At 36.3% G+C, this 23607-nt stretch overlaps 1 protein-coding gene across 6 annotated transcripts in view; it reads right to left on the bottom strand.

The window, feature by feature from the left end:
- SLC24A2 (solute carrier family 24 member 2) overlaps window positions 1-23607 on the bottom strand; it is a 341425-nt gene that overhangs the window by 10594 nt on the left and 307224 nt on the right. For all 6 annotated transcript variants that reach the window (XM_056806669.1, XM_056806671.1, XM_007498057.3 and 3 more), the window contains 2 exons: window positions 13896-13985; window positions 7064-7230 (listed from right to left, as the gene is read on the bottom strand). In XM_056806669.1, the coding sequence (XP_056662647.1) occupies window positions 7064-7230; window positions 13896-13985 (257 nt within the window). The remainder of the gene's footprint in view (window positions 1-7063; window positions 7231-13895; window positions 13986-23607) is intronic.

Here is a 23607-nt window from a genome sequence, read left to right as displayed (position 1 = left end):
TGTCACTGGAAGGGGATGTCTGTTTTGGTTTTCTGTCATGGAATTGAGTTAAAAGTCAGAGAAGGAAACAGTTTTGTTCCTTTTTGATTGGAGAGTGAGGAAATTAAAATTATGCTGTATCATTTAATTCTTGATTCTATTCTGGAATTTATCCTACTTTCCATTTTGTCAAACCTCATTTCTCAGTTTAGTTCCAAAATGCTCTCTCCTAGTCTGAATTATCCAGAACTAAAGGTGTAGTTGAATAACATGATCACTCCTAGACACTCTCCTCTCACCTTGCATTTGCTTACTAACCACTTTAAACTGGGATCCCTATTATGTTTACCTGTAAATAGAAACCAGGTTAGGCAGATCGCCTTCCCAAGGGACAGTCCTTCCCTCATCTCTCTTAGTAAAAAAATAAACAAACATGGGGTGGTTTGGTCCTTCCAGGGGGATAACTAACTGAGTAGTTCAGATTGGGATGGCTCTGATTTTCTATCCAAGGTAATTAGAGGTATTTGAGATCCCTAAAGAAATTAACATTTTATAATTATCAGAGAGGGTCATGATCAGTCACATCTGAAGACCAATACATTTTCCCTAGTTGTAGCCAATCAGAAGGCTCCCCAAGTAACCTGATTCCCCCTCCTTTCCTGCATTTAAATAAAAATGGGGTTTTCTGTAACATCTAGATCCCTAGTTTTATTGAGGATGCTAGAAAGAGCCATTTTATTAACACATCACTCTTAATAAAATAGTATTTTGCTGGAGGGAAAAGGCTGCCTCAGTTTCCTTTTAAGCAGTACAACGATTTGAGGCAGGGAGGTGGGATTAGGGATCCTAAAGGAAAAAAAATTTCTATAGATGAGTAATGAAGCCATTCTCCATCACAATGGGAAGTGACTTATGGATTTCATTTAAAACTAGCAATGTATTTTTTAATTTTAAAATTTCTTTTTATTGTCATACAAAACATACATCCATATTGGTCATTGTTATTAGAGCAAACTCATAGGTAACCAAAACCCCAAAATAAAATCTGAACACTGTGATGTGAAAGATGACTCCAACAGTTCTTTTTCTGGAGTGGAACTAGTTATATTTTCTAAGCTTAAGTTTTTATGTGACTCTGTCCTAGGAAAATGCAAAGAGATTGTTGCCACAATGAACATCCTTTATGAGTACATACTTTCAAGCTTGTGACTGAATCTGAGTAGGGCTTGGGAGAGGCAGAAATTCAGTTGAGAAAACACTGGACCAGTCCTGAAGGGACTGAAGTCAATGAAAAGTGAATTTCTAAAAATGGGAGGAGTCTGAGGCAGCATCGGAATTCAGCATGGTCAACTATCCACCATCAAAGAGGACGGAGCTTGGGAAATGAGTGATGGGGGAAAAGAGAAACACTGGAGAGGCATTATGGTCTATTAAAAAACATTTTGCACTAGAACTCAAGACCTGGTTTTAAATATTGTCTGCAGCACTTGCTAGCTTATTGTCACTTACCTTAGTGTCTTCATCTGTAAAAAAAAAGAATAAATACTAATACTTGCACTACCTACCTTATTATGTTGTGAAGATAGACCTTGTAGACCTTAATGTATTCTATGTGTGAATTATTATTTTTATTAAAGTATTGTACTACCTTTAGAGTAGCATTTTTCATCCATTCATTTATTCATCCAAATATTGATTAAGCACCTACTGTACATAAATCAAACTGTTTTAGGCACTGAATGGTGACATAAAAATTGATACAATAGTCATAGTCCATCATCTGATAGCTGCTGTAAAAATATGAAAAAATTATTCTGTTGATGGAAACTAATAGAAGTTTAATAGTGTGGAGGATTCTAGTGAGGGAATATATGGTGGGGATAAACAACAAAGGCTGATTTCCTGGTCAATGTCAGATAGTCTATTAAACCAGACTAGCCCGGAGAACTGGGAAGGATATTTATCCTAAAATGTATTTCCTAATGAGGTATTTGAACCTTTATGGCATCCATGGACACTTAGGCAGCTCCCCATTAAACCATTTGAAATGAGGCTGACCTACATCAGGCCCTCATATCTTTTTTTTTAACCCTTACCTTCCATCTTGGAATCAATACTGTGTATTGGTTCCAAGGCAGAAGAATGGTAAGGGTTAGGCAATGGGGGTTAAGTGACTTGCCCAGGGTCACACAGCTGGGAAGTGTCTGAGGCCAGATTTGAACCTAGGACCTCCCATCTCTGGCCCTGGTCAATCCACTGAACTACCTAGCTGCCCCCCCCCCCCCCCCATATCTTGAAGATCCTCCACACCCTAGAAGATTCCTCCCTTCTCCCCCACTACTGGCTAAATCTAAGGCAACTTCCATACTGTTTTAGGGATGCAATCAGAAATGGCCTCCAAAGCTATGTGGATAAGATATTATTTGGTTTATAGTGATTAGCAGATGCGAATCACTATTTAGTTCTAAGTTAGATCCTGGGATTCTCCTGGATATAAGGGATGGGGTTTCAAGGCATTACACAATTTAAGATTTGGAAAGGACTTTGAGGGTCATATAGTTTTCAATTCATATACAAAAGGAACCCCCACTACAATAAAACTGATTGGTAGTCCTTTGGGGGACTGGGCTATTCCATTTTTGGATAGTCCTAATTGTTAGGAAATTTTTGCTGGCATTAACCTTAATCTAACCTCTTTACAACTTCTGCCTGTTGTTCCTCTGCTTAGATACTATAGAACCAAAAAGAACAAATCTAATCCTTCCTCCACATTAGCCTTTCAAATATTTGAAGATAGCCATCTAGGCTCCATGGGCAAGTTCTTTCCACTAGCCCTCAAATACTGTGGTTGAACCAATGTTGAATTATGATTCAAGGCTGAGCCAGCTTGGATGCCCTCCTCTGGAAACTTCAGATTATCAATGTCCTTCTTAGAGTGTGGCATCCAGACATGAACAGAATATTCCAGATGGGTCTAATGAGAAAAGTGTGCAATAGGACTGCTAAGCACCTCCCTGATAGTGGCAGTCTTTCTGTTTGCTTCATAACACTGCTGAATCATATTGTATTATCCCACAAAAACCTCCAGTTCTCTCTCCATGCATCTTTTGTTTTATACATGTGGAGATGATTTTTTTTTTTACTTACATGGAAGACTTTACATTTATCCCCATTTTTGTTCATCTTTAGAGACTAAGTCTGGAGGTGCCAGATTCATATTCTGCTGCTATAGAGGGACCCAAAAACCCCAAGACATGAGCTAGATTAAAATGTAATTGGGTAATGTTTAACAAAATGAATATATATGCTATACAACATAGATGATGATAATTTGTGGTTTTCTAATATGCTCCTCTCTATTTGTTTTTTGAGTTTGTCTCACCCTGGCTCTGGCTTGGCAAGATACTTTTTGGTACTGACTTGCCATTCTCTGTGCTACTCCTCTGGATTTTGAGTCATTTGGACATTTGATGAGCATGCCATTTATTCTTTATTTAAGTCATTGATAGAACATATTAAATAATATAGGGCAAAGCTAAAAGTTAAAAGTCCTTGGGCATGCTATTCGAGACCTACCATTGGCCTTGAACCATTAATTACTGCTCTTTGAGTTTGGCCACTGTAAAAAGGAATTCTTTATTACTTTTTTAATTTAACAGAGGACCTGGAGGTCCTTTTACCATAGAGATGTGTAGGGATTAACCAGCCCACAGTGACAGGAAGTAGAAACCAGAGAGACAGGAAGGAGGAACCATAGAGACAGGAGGTGAGGTAGAAAAAGGTTATAAAAGGGGTCAGTGTGAGTTGGGGGGGGAGTCAGTTATTGACAGGTGCTGGTAGTTTTGGAAAGTTGGCTGGTGGGAGTGTGTTGAGTTGGTGGTTGGCGTTTAGTTGCTGGAATATAAAAGGAGAGCCTGAGTTTACTAATAGGGCTTTTTGGCTTTAGCCATTAGAGGGCTTTTGGCTTTAGCTTTTAAAGGGCTTTTGGCTTTAGCCTTTAGAGGGCTTTTTGGCTTTTGGGTTTATGGTTTTTGGTTTGGGATGTTAGTTTTTTTCCTTTCTTGAACTTTTTTGGGAGGTGGTTGGTCTTCATTGACAGACCCAATTGGGGTTAGATTAAACACTGATTGGACTGGTTTTGATTGGGCTGGGTTGGGTTGGAACTTTGTGCGGTGGTTGTTATTAGCAGTAGTTATAGGCAGTTATAGGTAGATATAGGCAGTTTTAGGTAGTACTTATAGCTGGTTATTGGATAACTAGTATAGACATTAGGAAATGTTCTTTCTTTACCTCTTATATTTCCATCCTTTACTATATTATTTCCTATCTCTATTTTAATAAAACTGTTAAAAGCTGCTCTTTTATTTTTGTCAAACCCCTATTTTAACCCTTACACCACCTAATCAGATCTGAATCCATCAAATTTGTTAGTCTTGGACCTGGCATTAGGAAGATTCATCTTCCTGAGTTCAAGTCTGGCCTCAGACACTTATTAGCTGGGTAACCCTGGGCAAGCCACTTAACCCAGTTTGCCTTAGTTCCTCATCTGTGAAATAAGCTGGAGGGGAAATGGCAAACCATCCTAGTATCTACTAGGAAACCAGTATCTACTAGGATCTACTAGGAAAACCTCAAATAGGGTCACAGAGTCGGGAAAACGGAAAAAATGGCTGAAAAATGAAAAAAAAAAGATGAGCTAGGTTCATTCATTCATTCATTTATATTGAATGAATTCAGACTATGGGTAAATTGCCATGCTATGTGCTGTGAGGAGATAAAAAGAAGTTTTAAAATGTTATCTGCTCTCAAGAAGGAACACATGGGAGGATCAGGTCTGTTAACAAGAAAAGATAATTAACATTATAATACAATAAAGGTCAATTTGGTAGACAGGAAATGAATGGTGAAAGGAACACCGAATCATAGGATCTGACCTCAGAAGAAATCTTAGAATGTAGAACATAGAATAATGTACTTGGAAAGGACCACATAACTTATCTTGTCTAACTCCTTTATTTTATAATGGAGAAAAATGAGGCCCTGGAATAGTTAAGTGACTGAAGACCGTGCCTCAGGGTCACACATTTAACAGAGCTGGGATTCAATTCTACATCCTCTATTTACAAATTCAGGGGTTTTCTCACTATACTAAGATGAGAATTGTTGGTTTCTATAAAAAAAAATTGGGATAAAAAACCCCTTAGAACATTAAGTAAAAGATGCCTCTACCTCCAGAGAAAGAACTGATGGAATTTGAAAGCAGACCCAGACACACTATATTTCACTTTATTTCTTAATTTTCTTTTGTTTGTTATAGTTCTGTTTCACAAAAGAACTAATGTGGAAAGATAGTTTACACTATTACACATATAGTATCTATATCAGGTTGCTTGCTCTCTCAGGGAATGGGAAGGGGAGAAAGAGGAAGAGTGAGAATTTGGTTCAAACTTAAAAAAAATGAAGGTTAAAATTTATTTTTTCATCTAATTGAGGAAAACAAATATTATTACCAAAACCCCCATTAAGGTTGAACAACATTGGCCAAGAGGTGCCACCATTACTTAGATTTCTGTCTTGGGCTATGCTTCTAAAAAGGGATAATATAATTTAGGAAAAGTTGTGGGGAGACTCCCTAGGAAGCTATTCAGTTTGATTTTAGGTAGTTTCTATGATAGCAGTTTTGATGGATGACCAAGGTCATATACAGTTTATTTGTACATAGTTTTTTGCATTTTGTCTCTCCCATTAGGCTGTGATCTTCTTGAGAGTAAGGACTATATTTACTGTTTCTTTGTATTGCAAGTGCAGCATCTAGTGTTTGCCCCATAGAAGGTGCCCAATAAATGCTTATTTACTGACTAGTTAGGGTCCAGACATTAGTTTCTCAGTGACCATCATAGAAGGTACAAAAAGAACTGGTTGGGGGGGAGGGGAAATGGAAGTTAAATTATAGAATGCAAATAGAGATGGATTTAAAAGCTTGTTTTGTATATCAACCTGTGCTTTAGTCATCCTTCAGTCACGTCCAACTTTTCATGACTGCATTTAAGGTTTTCTTGGCAAAGTTACTAGAGTGGTTTGGAATTTCCTTCTCTAGCTCACTTTCCAGAGGAGGAAATTGAGGCATTCAGAGTTGACTTTTCCAGGATCACAGAGCTAGTAAGTGTCTGAGGCCAGATTTGAACTGAGGAAGATGAGTCTTTCTGACTCCAGACCCAGCATTCTCGCTACTGTTCCACCTAGCTGACCATATCAATCTGTGCCAAGCTAAAAATGAGTAAGGAAACAGACATGTTGGTGAACAGTTTTTTCCCTGAGAGCTCTGCTCATTACAGTGTGGTACTTTTGGACTTTTAATAGCATTCTCTATGAACTCTATTGCAGAAGATACGGTAGGAGAAAAGAACCCTAAGAAAAATGAAGGACAACGGACAGAATTCTAAGGATTTGGCAGTTAGAGGAGAACTTAGCACTATTGACATGATAACCTTTTAACTTCTTATAAGAAAAACTATATAAGAAAGAAAATTGTTCTTTTCCACCAGGTCCCTCCATATAAAATCATTATAATGAGAACTATAGGTCACACAAGTGGGCCATGACCTATAATTCTCCAGACTTTGAATAGCCTTAGAACTATTGATAATGATGTTTATATAAATGGCAGCTTTGCCCATGCCAGATCTTTTTTTTTTTTTTTTTTGCTGAGTGTGAATGGATATTTGTGCTGAATCCAAACCTCATTCTTTTTATGATTCAAACTCCAGTGGTCTCTGGGGTCAGGGTGAAAAGAATATAGTGAAATTGCAAAAATACCTCATATACACTTGAGTCCCCATCATTCGACAAACATCCATGTAGGAGTTTGTAACTTTTTTTGGTAAGTAAAATTTCTCCACGAGATTCCTTAAATGTATAAACCACATAAGGACTTAAATACCCTATTTAATAGAACTGAAAGTAGAAAATGTTTGCTGTGAAGACTTTTTGGTTCTAAAAAGTTACTTTTTTGCTATAATATTTGGAGACTGCAAATAAGGCAAAGTTGTTCTCTTATAAATTCAACAGTATGGTTTCTACTTACCCCACTGTGATGTCAAAGATGTTGCTCCCAACAGAGCTGGACACTGCCATATCCCCAAGTCCCTTCCGTGCCACTATGACACTGGTAATGAGGTCAGGGATAGAAGTCCCAGCAGCCAAGATGGTGAGGCCCATAATTTCTTCACTAATACCAATTGTTTCTCCAACCTGAGTGTGATCATAATAATCATAAGTAACAATTAAAATGGAAACACTGTTTTACAGTTTACCTCTCTACTGCCTATACTAGAGAATGAAAGCTGAATGTGCCCTCAGTCCTCTGGTTTGAAACTTAGTAGTAACAAGAAGGAAAGTTTCGTGGAAAGGTTCGTTTTCATGACATCAGCTCCAAAAGGTTACAAATGTATATCCAGCATCTGTAATGCTTGTAAGGGCAGGGCAGTGGAGTGGCTCATTAGATGGACAACCAGGTTTGGAGATGGGAGGTCCTGGGTTCAAATTTGACCTCAGACACTTTCCTAGCTAGGTGATCCTGGTCAAATCACTTAACCTCCTTCCATTGCCCAGACCCTCCCACTCTTCTGCCTTGGCACTTAGTATTAATTTCAAGATGGAAGTTAAGATTAAAAAGATGAATGGGGGGGTAACTAGGTAAGAGTTTTAAAATGTTTGTAAGGGCAGTAAAGAGACAAGTGGTGGATTTGGGCAGATGGTAACATTAAAAATAAGTGATGACTAAGTAAAAACAGTGTAAATGATGTAATTGAAAAAACGTATGAGGGACAATGATGGGTCATGTGGTGAGAATGATGGGCTGCCTCTGTGCTCCATTGGTATTCTAGTATACCCGGAGAAATTGAGGGAAATTCCCATCACTTCAGAGAATAATTTATGAAAGAACATGGACAAAAGGTGTAAAGGATGGAAAAGAATGGAAGAGTTGCAATCTACATCATTTGAGAGGGGCATACTAAAATGTTTAATAACTGTCTCTTTGCTTTACCCCTCCTGGCAAAAAAATACCCACAATACCTTCAAATGTAGTCTACTTTATTAATATTTCTCCATCACTTTAAAAAATTATTCATTTAAAATATTTTTCCATGGTTATACTCCATCACTTTTTAAAATTTAGACAATCAATAACAATGACAAAAGAACCTCAATAGTATTCCTAATTCTGAGACTTGCACTGAAAGTTTAATAATCAGCTATCTTGAGTTGGTATGAACTGGCTCCAACACAGTCTTGGAATACTGCCATTGATTAGGTTACAGCTCATTTTATGGTTTATACAAAAGTATGTATTGCAAAGCTAATGTGCATGATCTCATTTGATTCTCCCAGCAATTCTGTGAAGTAGTCAGTGTAACTATTACTGCTCTCATTTTATAGGTGAAGATACATATCTGCCCATTAAATTATATGAGAATTGAGAATAATCTCAATTAATGTAGGACCACACGAAGAAAAATGCAAGTGAATATATTAATATTTTTGTTTATGTTCCTAATAAGGTGTGGCAAGAGGATTTCTGGTTCAGGCCTTTTGTTGCTACAGTGACAAGAGAAAGACTGTGTTGGGAAAGAAAGTTTGGCTCAGACTTTTTGCCGCCACTAAGCTTTATGAAGATTTAGTCTCTATTTTGAACTTCTAGACTTTGTTCTTGGAAGCTTGAGGGTCACAACATCTGCAGAATCAAGGACAGGAAGGAAGCCAAAGCTCCTGTGCTGACAAGCTGGCAGGTGCCCTTATATTCTGCCTTCTGTTACTTGTTTTCAGATATGCATACCCTTATCTTCCCATCCTGTTTTCTGTAAAATTCCATTTTTCTATGCTGCTCACATATTCACATGCTATATAAGACTGAGGAAGCTGATGCTCTGAGCTCTCCAGCCTTCCCCCTTACCTCCCCCCTTACAGATGGGCCTGTGCTCTGAGCATAATAAAACTGCAGATAACTATCTCTGCATCATTGATTTGGTGATTGACAGCAGTAACTAATCAATGGGCCCCTGGATAATTTTTTATCTCAAAGGAGATAATAAAATTTAGAAATGTGCATGTAAGCTCTGTGCCACCTAGATTGTCACTGGTGGTGGGCAAGAAAGATAATTAGAGTTGTAGCAGAAAGGTACCTTAGAGGTAATTTAGATTTTTCTTTATGGATTTAAGGAGACTGAAACTCAGAAAGTTTAAGTGGTTTATGCACAGATAAGAAGTGGTAGGGCAGGAGAGGAGAATTCTGGGAATCTTAGGGCAACCTACAAAGTATATAAACTATTCATAGTTAACTAAATATTTATTTTGCACATGAAGCAGTGTCTGGATCTGGGTTTGGTCCTGAGCTCCATTTTGTCCAAGAGAAAACATCATGACTAAGACCAATGGAAAGTATTCTCATTACCTAGAAGACTGTAATCTCTATAAACCCAAGGATTGAATTTTATTCTTCTTGTGTCTCTTCTTGCACCTAGCATTGTGCCTTGCATAATTTGGGGCCAGCCAGTTTTAGATTTTGAGTGCACTGAATCAGTGCTTTGAGAAAATGGAGGAATAAACCAAAGAATTGCAGACCATTAGGTAAGAAGGCATATTAGAGGCAATTTAGAACAATTTCCACACTTATTTCATGGAAAAATCTGAGACCATTAAAAACCAATACATTATTATCACTTAATTGTCAATGAATAGCATGCATTTATACAATACCTTGAGATTTAGAATGACATATGTAGACATTGTATAGTTAAAGCTATGGTTTTTCTAGTGGCAATGTATGACTGTGAGAATTGGACTATAAAGAAAGCTGAGGGCCACAGAATTGATGCTTTTGAATTGTGATGCTGGAGAAGACTTTGCAGAGTCTCTTGATCATCAATAAGATCAAATCAATCAATACTTAAATAAATTAAATTCAGACTATTCACTAGAAGGTTAAATACTGAAGCTGAAGCTGAAATACCTCCCCCACTGAGGTCACACAGAATCACAAAATTTCAGAGCTAAAAGGGATTTTGGTGGCCATCTAGACCATCCCATAGCTGAGAAAGAACACCATTGCCTCTGCTTTTAAAGACTTCTGTTGAGGGAGAACATGTTACTTTCAGAGGTTGTTGATTCTACTTTTGGATGGCTCTACATGTTAGGAAGTTTTTCCTTGTATTAAGGTTCATTTTGCTTTTTTTTTTTTGGTACCTCCCACCCCTTTTCCCTATTTCTTCCTCCCAGGGCCAGACAGACAGCAATAATTATTCTTCCTTATGACACATCTTCAAATACTTGAAGATAGCTATGTCTATCCTGAACCTTTTCTTCTCTAGTGGTAGAACTAGGGCCAGAAGGCAGTTCTGATCACTGTATCACACAGCTTTTCCTCATTTGGATCAATGATCAATGACAAAAGAAAATGGCAAAAACGCTATATTATGATAGGGTGGTGGTGGTGGAGTGGCAAACAAAGCATGAACCTTCCCTATTCTTAAAATTAATTTCTCCCATTCATCTAAATGACAATCTTTGCTACATATTTCCCTTCCTCATAAAAATTAATAAAGTAACAAATGAAAATTTAGAAGGGAGGCCAAACAAACTTGTAAATAATTTGAACAAGAGAGATATTTCCTGTAGCCAAATAACTTTAAGGAATTAGATTATTAAAAATGCTTGTGTTTTTGGCAAAACCAAGGCTGGTTCTGCCATCATGTTTCAAAACTGGAGAGAGTATTATTTTTGGGGTATGTTTGTAGAGAAGAGGTAAAGAGATTGTTTTTTCTTTTTTTAAACCCTTACCTTCCATCTTGGAGTCAATACTGTGCATTGGCTCCAAGGCAGAAGAGTGGTAAGGGCTAGGCAATGGGGGTCAAGTGACTTGCCCAGGGTCACACAGCTGGGAAGTGTCTAAGGCCAGATTTGAACCTAGGACCTCCCATCTCTAGGCCTGGCTCTCAATCCACTGAGCCACCCAGCTGCCCCCTAAAGAGATCGTTTTTAGGCATCATTTGAAGGTGATACTTTTATTAACAAAAAGTTCATTTCTTACTTGGCTCTCTCACAATCATCAAGGTTTCTGCAATCTGATCATTGTGGAGAGGAGAGAATAAAAAGGAAGATGTGGAAATTGGCTGAAAGGTTTTGAGTGTAACTGTGGTTTTGGAAGTAGTCATGTAGAAAATGTCATGGATGTACTTCTAAGAGTAGTCATTCTGTATGGTATTACCATATAGATTGGGGATAACCTCCTTCTATTGATTCAATAGCTACAACAAACTGCATCTTTAAAACTACGACATGAGAGCAATCATTCTCTTCTTTCCCTTGATATTCAGAAAGGGTGCCACTACATGAGCACCATGAACTGAACTGGTGGGATGGGAAAGGCTATCTTTGCCTTTCATTTTTTTTTCAGCACTCCAGGAAATAGGATTAGGGTTTTATTTTGTTTTGCTCCATTTGTTCTTTACATTTCTAGGACAGATGGTGAATCCCTAAGAGATACAAATTTGAATCATGACAAACTTAGAGCCAGGAGACCAGGTTAGCCAGTATAGTGGGGAAGCCCTGAGATGCACAGTGTCCTGAGGATGGCACCCAAGGTAGGCTCTGGACTTGGAACTTGGTGAGATTGTGCTGACCTGTGAACCTAATCCTTTTCCCTTACCCAAAGTATAAGGAGATGTAAGAGGGAATTATGCTTCTCTGTACTGGGTGGGGGACGATAGGAATGTTTCTATATTTTCTCTTACTATACCTTTGAAGTAAGTCCAGTAAACTTTTTTCCCCCCAGAATCTCACATTGGCACTCTAGGTGGTCATATAATGAGAGTGAGGAATAATAGATAGATAATATGAATATGACATTTATATTCATGGAATGCTAGAAAATATAGAAGGAGATCACCGCATGTTGTCTAGTTCCTTTTTGGCGGATTTGAGAGGACGTGGTCAAGAATAGCACCTAATGGTAAGGTGTAGCTTGCATAATTGGAGGACTAACCCACATGGATGGGATCCCCGAGTCAATGGTATATCCCAAAAGGGGCTAAATCCAAAGAGTGTTGACAATGAGAAAATAAGGTCCTAACTGTGTGGTAGCAGGATACATGCTAAGGACATCAGAAGAGGTTTGATATATTTTAGGAAGACTTCATGGAGGAGGGGCAACACAGTGATACATTTAGAGATAAAAGGCTTTTTGGGTTTCCATGCTTTTTATTACAGTAGATTTTTAAAAATTATACTTTAATCTGTAATAATGATATATCTATATCTATATCGATATCTATACACATTAAACCCTTACCTTCTATCTTAGAATCAATGCTTTGTGTCAGTTCCAAGGCAGAAGAATGGTAAGGGCTAGGCAATGGGGGTTAAGTGCTTTGCTAGGTCTAGAACTCCCAACTCCAGGCCTGATTATCTACTGAGTCACCTAGTTGGCCCTATAATTTGGTTTTAAAACATTTCACCAAATGGTTTCTTATTAAAAGAAAAATTGAACTAGGGGGAAAGTCCACAGTAAGAGATGCCTCATAATCTAAATAAATAAAACCTGTCCTACATTAATCCAAAGTCCCTCGTGGTATGATTTGGCTTAATAGTTTTACAAAGCTTTTCAGATTGGGGATACGTTTTTTAAAACCCTTACTTTCTGTCTTAGTAACAGCTCTAAGACAGAAGGCCAAGGGAAAGGCAAACAGGTTTAAAGGGACTCACCCAGGGTCATATAGGGAGGAAGTATCTGAGGTCATATTTGAACCCAGGTCCTCTCAACTCCAGGACTGGTGCTCCATCCACTGTGCCAATCAACTTTCCCCCGATAATACATTTGAAGGGTTAAAGCTCTATCTCAAAATGTCTTGCAGGGTCTCAGTAACAAGCAGGAATAGTGCATGAAGAGACCTGAATTTTTATTTGGATTGTGGCATCAGTCAGCTGTGTGACTTTAATTGATTTCCTTTTCCTCTCCGGGACTCAATGACCTCATCTGTTAAATGGGAATGCTGAACTAGATAACCTTTAAATTCCTTTCCTGCTTTAACATTCTCTGTTGTTCTTGGTATGGCTTTATTTTTTCCCCTTATTAAGTCAAGAACTAATTTGTGTCTGAGTCATCTTTGGAAATGCATCTCTTTATAGGTCTACTAATTCCAATCCTTCACAGCCTGCACCCAACTTTTTCTCAGATTTGTTCACAGTTTTTCTCTCTGGTTAAAAAAAAGTCTTTTCTTCGTTAATAGTCAAGTGCTATATAAACTGGAGCTATTAATATGATTATCATCTCGCACAAATTTCCTTGTAATGTTGAGCAGCAGGGTGACCTCTTTCTATTTAGGACAGACACAGGCAAACACAGAACAGACTATTCTATAATATGTAGCTTCTTTAACAAAATACATGTACCTAATATTAGAGATTCCAGGGTATCTGTGAACTTGGACAGAAAAATTAAATATTTATTTTTATTGCCCTTGATCTCAGGGGTTCTTAATCAATTTTCATATCATGGATCCCAGCAGTTTGGTGAAGCCTATAGGCCCCTTTTAAGAATAATATTTTTTAAAAGTATAAAATAAAACATATAGAATTACAAAAGAACCCAATTACATTGAAATATAATTAAAATACATATAAAAAAAGTCATAGGCTAGAGGTTAAGAATCCCTGCTCTAAATGAAATTTGAGACTTCCTTCTATTATGAATATAGGCAATAAACATTATTTCCATTAAATTGAAAGTTTGATAGTGTATGCAACATACAAGAGAGAATATGTTGCTTCTGCCATCTCATGCCTTTAAAAAGAACAACCTCAGCATTCTAGACCAGAAGGGGAAAATGGATGAAGCTGCAGGTAATTAAAAGGAGTCTTACCTGATGTGCCCACCAGACCATTAAGTAAGAGAAAATGGCTATCCAGGCGATGGCTCCAAAGAATGTGATGGGAAAAAACTTCTTTGAGGACTGAAAGAGAAAAAAGATGAAAGAGGTGAATAGCAAGCAATTTGAAAATCTGAGGTTGAGATTTCCTGAAGGAATAAGTAGGCCAGGAAGCCCATGGAAATGCCTGAAGAGCGGGGGGAAAAAGGAGTAAGTAGGAAAAGTCAAATTCTTAAAATTTTTTTCAATGAACAAAAATCTAGTTTCTTTCCTTTCCATTCTCTATACCTACTCTTCCCCCAATTGGGGGTAAAAAAATAGAAAAACAAAATACTTCCAATAAATATTCATAGTAAAACATGGCATTGGTCATGTCTAAAAGATTTATGTCTTAATCTGTACTCTGAGTTCATTGCTTCTTGTTAGGAGGAAGGTACCATTTCATGTAGTACAGATTTTATTTATTATTCTCGGAGATCTTTCCAGTTCATATGGAATTCCTCCAGTTCATTATTCCTTTCAGCACAATAGTATTCCATTGCCATCAGATACCAAAATTTGTTCAGCCATTCCCCAATCAATGGACACCTCCTCATTTTCCAATTTCTTTTTGCCACCACCAAGAGTGCAGCTATAAACATTTTTGTACAAGTATTTTTCCTTATCTCTTTGGGGGTATGGCTGGGTCAAAGAGTAGGCATTCTTTTAAAGCCCTTTGGGCATAGCTCCAAATTGCTCTCTGGAATGGTTGGACCAATTCACAACTCCACCAGCAGTGTATTAGATTCCCAATTTTGCCACACCTCTCCAACAATTATCACTTTCCTTTGCTGCCATATTGGCCATTTTGCTTAGGTGGGAGGTGGTACCTCAGAGTTGTTTTGATTTGCATTTCTCTAATCAGGAGAGATTTAGAACACTTTTCCACGTGCTTATTAATAGTTTTGATTTCTGCATCTGAAAACTGTCTTTTCATGTCCCTTGACCATTTGTTGATTAGGGAATGGCTTGATTTTTTGAAAATTTGACTTAGTTCCTTATATATTTGGGAAATTAAACCTTTGTCAGAGATTTTGTTATAAAAGTATTTTCCAAGTTTGTTGCTTTCCTTCTAATTTTGGTTGCATTTTTTTTTGTACAAAACCTTTTTAACTTGATATAATCATAGTCATTCATTTTACATTTTGTAATGTTCTCTATCTATTGCTTGGTCTTAAATTCCTTTCTTTCCCACAGATCTGACAAGTATACTATTCTGTGTTCATCTAATTTATTTTTGATTTACTCTTTATATTTAAGTAATTTGCTCATTTTGAATTTATCTTGGTATAGGGTGTGAGATGTTGAGCTAAACCTAATTTTCCCCACACTGTTTTCCAATTTTCCAAGTAGTTTTTGTCAAATAGTGAGTTCTTGTCCCAAAAGCTGGGATCTTTAAGTTTGTCAAATACTAGCTTACTGAGGTCATTTACCCCTAGTCTATTCCATTGATCCTCCCTTCTATCTCTTAGCCAGTACCATATTGTTTTGATGACCACTGCTTTATAATACAATTTAAGATCTGATATTGCTAGAAAGAATTTTTAAAATATGTTATAGACAGAGGATAGTTTCCTTTAAAAAGGCAAGGATGCTGTCTTTGTGATTTTGTCCATCTATGGAAGAGATATGGGGAACTGATATCCCTAAGTTTTGAGGTATTATAACTGCCCTATAGGCTTTCTTTCTGAACCATCATTGCTGCACTGGCAAAGTTCCTTATTCTGGCAATAGTGTCTTTTTAATTCTTTATTATAAGAAATGTTATATATATCATATTGGGTAGTCATCTTCATGAGTTCAAATCTGGCCTTAGATACTTACTAGCTGTGTGGCTCTAGGCAAGACCCTTAATTCTTTTTGCCTCAGTTTCCTCATATGTAAAATGAATTGGAGAAGGAAATGGCAAACTATTCTGGTATCTTTGCTATGAAAACCCCAAATGGGGCCATAAAGAGTCAGATAGGACTGAAAATGTCTTAACAACAACATGATCAAGAAAGTTAAAGTTGTATATTACAGTGACTTTTGTTGGAAAGAAATTGGGGCCAGTTTCTGAGATTTTGAAGGATGTGAAATTTTGACAGAGCAGTTTTCACACATCACTAAGGGGAGTATAAAGTAGTGTAATTTCAGAAAGATCCTTACTTTTCTATTTTGCCCAGAGAAATAAACCTTTGGATGAAAATCCTCTCAACAGTTGGAAGAGTTGACCTTGGGCAGTCATGTAGAAACTTTATTATTTTTTTTCTTAAAGAGACTTACTAAAAAGAAAAGAAGCTGACATATTCTTCCTTACTGATTGTGAGCCTTTTTAAAGCATCAGCTACAGAGATACAGCTACTATTAAGTTTCACAATAACCATTTCTTTAGTTGTAGCTGCTTTTATCATCATTTGTTGGTAAAGCAGACCGAGAGAGGAATTGATTTGCCCAATTCACAAAACTGGGTCTACTGACTTTCTGCTACCCCAAGCTGCCTCTCACTTTAGAACATTGATCCATGTGGAATTTGTTGTAGTAGATCACGTGAGCAATTGATGCCATTTTCCTCCTGAGCTCATGGAACTTTCCTTTGCTTTTCGTGCCCCTTTATTTTTCCACATACATTTGGATATCATTTTATCTAATTTTGTGAAGTGGTTCTTGGTATTTTGATTGATTTTAAAAAAGAAATGGTATCATAGTTTCCCTCCATTATGTGTAAAAACAATTTTTAACATCAAAACATTTTTTGAGTCAAAATCTTCCATCTCCCAGATATATGGCAGGCAATTTGATTGCAAACATATTTCCATATTCATCATATTGTAAAAGAAAAAAGAGACCAAAATGCCACCCCCACAAAAATAAAGTAAAAAAAATATGATGCGATTTTTAAAATTGATCTTTAAAATTAGACTCCATAAGGTCATAGATTTAGATCTTGCAAGGACACTGTTGTTCAGATGTGTCCCACTCTCTTTGGTCCTGTGGATCATAGCACACCAACAAGGTCCATGGAGTTTTCTTGGCAAAGATACTGGAGTGGTTTGCCATTTTTGTCTCTGTTTTATTAAGGCAAACAGGTTAAGTGACACAGATAGTAAATGTCAGCAAATTTGAATTCATGTCTTCCTGAGCACCTGACTGCCTCCTAGAAGGGACCTTTGAGACCATCTTGCCTAACCTCATTTTATAGAGAGAAATGAAAATTTGCTCAGTCAGTAAGTAGCAAATAAAAAAGGCAGGGTTCAAATCCAAGTCTTTTAAATTCCAAATCCATTTTTTTCCCATGGCCTCTTGACAATAATTTATTCTCTTTATTACTATTTTTACTATGTAGGATCAACCTGGGGGGCAGCTGGGTAGCTCAGTGGATTGAGAGCCAGGCCTAGAGACAGGAGGTCCTAGGTTCAAATCTGGCCTCAGACACTTCCCAGCTGTGTGACCCTGGGCAAGTCACTTGACCCCCATTGCCTAGCCCTTACCACTCTTCTGCCTTGGAGCCAATACACAGTATTGACTCCAAGATGGAAGGTAAGGGTTTAAAAAAAAAAGAATGTTTGTTATTGTTCAATTGTCTTTATTTTTGTCAGATTCCTCATGACCCCATTTGGGGTTTTCTTGAACAGGATACTGGATTAATTCACCATTTCCTTTTCCAGTTGATTTTACAGCTGAGGAAACTGAGGCAAACAGGGTTAAATGACTTGCCCAGGGTTCCACAGCTAGTGACTGAGGCTAGAATTGAAATCAGGTCTTCCTCACTATAGGACAGGGACTCTATTCACTGTGCTGTGTAGCTGCCAGCCATTAGCATTTGATATCTCTACAATAAGCTAATACTTTGTTTACTACTTCTAAAATTAAACAACAAAAAGAATTACCTTTATGCAGATCTTAAATATTTGGTAGATTAATACCCAGACTATTTGATATACAGTTGTGAGTCTTATAAATGATGTTTTTTGTTACTATCAATTATTCTGATTTTTATAATTAATATACAAATGTACTGATTTTTTTTCAGTCTTAAAATACATTTATTGAAACCTTTTGTCTTTGGTCATAGTCATTTCAACTCCACCTCTACCAGAATCAATCTTCTCTGGGGGGAGGGAAGAGAGGAGGAGACAGCAAGAATCATGTAACCAGGGAGGGGAAAATAAAAAAACAAACAAACCACAAAAAAGAATCAATCCTCCCTTATGTTAAAGAAAAATGATTTTTAAAAAGATCTACTTCAGTGCCTATATTTGACAATATATACCAAATTCAGTTCCTGTAGTCCTCTTTCTCTTTTTGTTTGAGGATGGAAGATACGAATCTTCTTTCTTTTTTTTTTTTAGTTACTTAACACTTAGCTAGGGCAGCTAAATGGCACAATAGCTAGAATGCTGGTCCTGAATCTTGCGTTCAAACCCAGCCTCAGATACCCACTAGCTGTGGCACCCTGGGCAAGTCATCTAACCCTGTTTGCCTCAGTTTCCTCAGCTGTAAAATCAACTGGAAAATGAAATGGCAAACCATTTCAATACCTTTGCCAAAAAAACCTAGAATGGGGTCAAAAAGAGTCTGATACAAATGAAAATAATGCAACAACAGGATTTGATTTCTTGATACTGATATTTTCATTTACGTTGTTTGAGTTACTTTAAAGCTTTCCCTCTTTCTCTGGATTCCTCAATAATTGTTATCTTATTTTATTACTATTCCATTATACTAATATATTATGGTTTTTTTCAGTTTCTAATCATTCAGTATTCATTTTGCTTCTAATTTTTTCTAACCATCAAAGTGCTGCTATGGATATTTTGATAGATGTTGGGTCTTTGTAATAGTCTTTAAATTTCCTGGGGTATATACCAACCAGTGGAATCACTGGATTGAAGGTATAGAAAGTCTAGTCAATTTAAGTATAAAATTCCAAATTCATATCTTAAGAATTCAACAGTTTTGTAGCTCTATCACCAGTGTATTAGTGGGACTGTTTTTGTGTGGCCTCCCCAATGGTGATAACAAAAAAAAATGTTCATTAAAAAAATCTTGGATTCTTTACACAGTTCTATTTGCAAGAAAGCATACAGTTGTATTAATTTGCATGTCTTTTACTATGCTATTTGGAATATATTTCCACGTGGTCATTTGAAATTTGCAAATCTGTTGAAAACTTCTGTTCATATTCTTTATTTATCTTTTGGAACAGAGATGTCAAACACCACCTGCAGTCACATGCAGGTAAAAATATGCCCCCATTGTGGTAAAGATTAACATGTAATTGAGAAATATTTAACAAAATAAATAAACTACAATAAAATAGAGACGTTTGATTTTGTGACTCCCATTTCTATTTGAGAATGACTCTTGGCATTTAATATTTGTGCCAATTCTTGGTATCTGATCAGACTTTTATCAAATTAATTCACCAAAAAATCTTTTTAATTTTACGTAGGTAAAATTATATCTTTGTTTAGTTAGGAATTCTTCTTCTAGCAATAATTGTAAAAGGGACTTAATCTCATCTAATTTTAAAAAATGTGACTTTTTTGATGTATAGTTTATTTCTTATAAGATAATGGTTTAAATACATATTTAAGATGTTGGCCTAAACACATTTTTATTCCAAGTCGACTTTTCAGTTTTCCTAGCAGTTTTAGTTCTAATAATTCACGTTTTTAAAAATTAAACAGTACTATTATTTATGGTTGTTTCTGTTTCTTGTTTATTGGGCATGTTCAATAGAACTATTTTTCTGTTTTTTTAACCAGTTTTGGTGGATATTTATAAAATACTTTGAAGTCTGGAAATACTAATGACTAATTTATTCACTTGTAGTTTTTCTCATGATTTTCCTTGAGATTCTAATCAAGAATTTTTGTTCTTCAAAATGAATTTGTTATTTTGTCTAGATCTATAAAAGATTCTTTTTGTAATTTAATAGATTTAGCACTATATGTATAAGTTGATTTAGGTAGTATTACCCTTGAATTATAATGGAATAGCCCAGGCATGAGCAATAAATATCTTTTCCAATTATGTGTGGCCTTTTATTTATCATGAATGTGTTGTAGTTATGTTTATTTAAATCTTGTGTCCTAATGACTTAACTTACAGATATTTCAGGCATTATACAGTTACTTTGAGTGGATTTTCTCTTATTATGATTTCTTTCGGGATTTTACACATATATATACATATATATGTATATACACATACAGCACAGAAATGCTGATAATTTATGTAGATTTATTTTGTATCTTGAATCTTGCTCTAGCAATTAATCATTTCAATTAGTTTCTTACTCAATTCTCTGGAAATTTTTAATCAAACCATCAAATAGAAATAGTTTTATTTCCTCTTTGGCAATGTTTATACCTTTAATTGTGTTCTTTTATTTTATTACTCTAGCTAACATTTCTAACGATTAAAATAAAAGTGGACATAGAAGGCATATTTCCTTGACATTGCTTGACTTTGGAAAGCTTTTAAAGTTTTCCTATTGCTAACAATGTTAGCTCTTGTTTTTATATAAAATATTATATGTATATATATATATATATTTCTTAAACTCTTATCTTCTCTCTATCAATGCTGTGTATTGCTTCCAAGACAGAAGAGCACTAAGGGCTAGGCAACAGGGATTAAGTGACTTGCCCAAGATCACATAGTGAGGAAGTGTCTGAGGCCAGATTTGAACTCAGGATCTTCCATCTTTAGGCCTGGCTCTTAATCTATTGAGCCATCTAGCTGCTCCCTTAGGTATGCTTTTGATCATATTAAAGAAGGATTCTTCAATACCTCTGCTGTTTAGGATTCTGAACATGTGTTAAATTTTCTGAAAGGTTTTTTTTCCCTGTATTTATTGAAATAATAATATGATTTTTATCATTGTTGTTTACATGATTACTGATGATCATTATTTTCCTAATGTTACATCCTTGGCATGACACAGTGAATTGTTATCAGGGCATATTCCTTTATTCCTGGATAAAGACTTCTAATCCTTTCTTAAGTCTTTAATTTAAAAAATTTGTATTGATATTCACTATATACCAGACACTATGTTAAAAGACAGGGATTCAAAGACAAAAGTAAGTCAGTCTCCATTCTTAGAGAATCTGTCTTTTACTGAGGGAAAGAAAAATATGCATATGTTGATATAACAAATAGATAAAAGTCAATTTTTGAAGGGAAAGATACCAATAGTTGGAGGTGGGTTGGGTGAGAAAGGCTTCATGAAGAAAGTGCCACTTGAGCTAATTTTTTGAAGTCAACTAAGATTTTTTTATTTAAAAATATATTCATTTAAAAATTAAAAATTAATTTTTGAAATTAAGGACTGTAAGAGAAGTAGGTGAGGAGGGAATGCATTCTAGGAATGGAGAACAATTAATGAAAAAGTCTTAGAAAAGGACATTGGAATTTTCATATGATAATGGCTGGACTGTAGAATGTACAAAGGAGAGGAATATTTTGTTCTTTTTTTAATTTAACAGAGGATCTGGAGGTCTTCTTACCATAGAGATGTGTAGGGATTAACCAGCCAATGGTGACAGGAAGTAGAAACCATACAGACATTAAGGAGAAACCATAGAGACAGGAAGGAGGAATCATAGAGAAAGGATGTAAGGTTTGAAAAGGATATAAAAGGGGGGAGTGTCAGTTGGTCAGTCTGTCAGTTACTGACAGTGAGGCTGGCAGTGGTAAGGAAGTTGGCTGCTGGGAGTGTGCTGGGAGAGTGGTTGGTGTTTAGTTGCTGGAATATAAAGGCAGGCCTGAGCTTAGTGAGAGGGCTTTTTGGCTTTAGACTTTAAAGGGCTTTTTGAGTTTTTGGCTTTTGGTTTGGGCTGTTAGGTTTTTTTTTTCTTTCTTGAACTGTTTGGAAGGTGACTGGTCTTCACTGACAGATCTAATGGGGGTTGGATTAAACACTGATTGGGTTGATTTTGACTGGGCTGGATTGGGTTGGAACTTTGTGGGGTAGTTGTTATCGGTAGATACAGGCAGTTAGATAGTAGTTATAGGTAGTTATAGGATAACTAGTATAGACATTAGGACATTTTCTTTCTCTACCTCTTATATATTTCTCTCCTTTACTATATTCATTTTACCATATTCTTTTACTATCTCTATTTTAATTAAACTAAATTATTAAATGATTAAAAGCTGATCTCTTATTTTGTCAAAATTCCTAATTTAACCCTTTCAGTAAGTTTGTAAAAATAAATTGGGGCCAGTTTGTGAAGAGTTTTGAATGATCCCCAGAGACAATCTAGATTGTTGTTTTGCTTTATTTTGTCCATTAGGATATCATACTAATTTTTGTCAATTGCTTTCCTTAATCCTGTGTTTACAAGAGGCAGCTAGGTGACTCAGCAGATGAAGTGTTAGACTTGGAGTTTGGAAGACTCATCTTTGAGTTCAAATCTGGCCTCACACACTTACTAGCTGTGTTACCCCGGGAAAACCACTTTATCATTGTTTGTCTCAGTTTCCTCATTTATAAAATATGCTGGAAAAAGAAATGGCAAACCACTCCATTATCTTTGCCAAGAAGACTCCAAATGGGGTCGTAAAGAGTTGGACATGACTAAAAATAACTTCAGCACAACAAATGTTTACAACATGCCACTGATCAGGCAATCTATGTCCTTGTCAAAGAAAAGAAATGACATTAATTTGGAATCTTGTTGAATTTGGTTCTTGACGAATTGCTTTCCTTTTAAAATGTTTGAGGGTAACTATGTGATGCAATAGATTGCTGGTTCTGGAGCCAGGAAAACCCAAGTTCAAATCCAATATCAGACATTCACTAGGTCTATGACTCTGGGCAAGTCATTTAACCTCTGTCTGCCTCATTTTCCTTCTCCATAAAATGAAGATAATGATAGTACCTCCCTCTGAGGGTGGTTGTGAAGTTATTAAAGGGCTTTGCAAATCTTAAAGCAATGTATTATTAATATTAGCTACTAATATGAGGGTGATGTTCAAATCCCTCCCTTAAATATTACATTCTACAAATCTGCCAGGACTTGAGGTCAAACTCATTGGCCCACAGTTTGTCAAGTTTAATATCTTCCCATATTTGAAAAGCAGGATGCTTGCTCATCTCCAGCACTGTGGAATCTCATTCTAAATGATTACTGAATGATTAATGATGGAGGCTTAAATCTCATTTCTTCCTGACCTTCCCTAGAGGGGAGTGATTTCTCCCCACTCAAATTTCTCTCAGCACTTTGCTTGACTTTCTCCTTTGCATTTATGCACACTCATCTATTATGATGATTTGTCTGCATATTCTTCTTTATCAGTTTGTAAACTCCTTGAGAACAGTTAACCATGATGAATTCCTCTTGTACCTTTTGAAAGAACATTAGGAAGGTCTCGGTTGGGTCTGAAAAAGTTGTTGGACACTATCTGATTACCACAGGCTGCCACAGAGAGAAATGGTGGGCGAGGGGCGAAGAATTCTTACATTCTTTGGATTCAGAGGATATTTCTTTATTAGATTTTACTTATTTTTATATATTATTATTATGTGTATTACATAATATGTTATATATATAGACATACACACACACACACACACATATATATATATATATTTATTTATTAGATTGATGCTGTCACCCTGAAAATATCACTGGACTAGGCATCCAGAAACCTGAACTCTACTTTTTGTTTT

The sequence above is a fragment of the Monodelphis domestica genome, chromosome 7 (assembly GCF_027887165.1).
Source record: "Monodelphis domestica isolate mMonDom1 chromosome 7, mMonDom1.pri, whole genome shotgun sequence".
Taxonomy (NCBI): Eukaryota; Metazoa; Chordata; class Mammalia; order Didelphimorphia; family Didelphidae; genus Monodelphis; species Monodelphis domestica.
The sequence above is the reverse complement of the archived record's forward strand: the minus strand, read 5'-3'. Positions and strand labels throughout refer to the sequence as shown.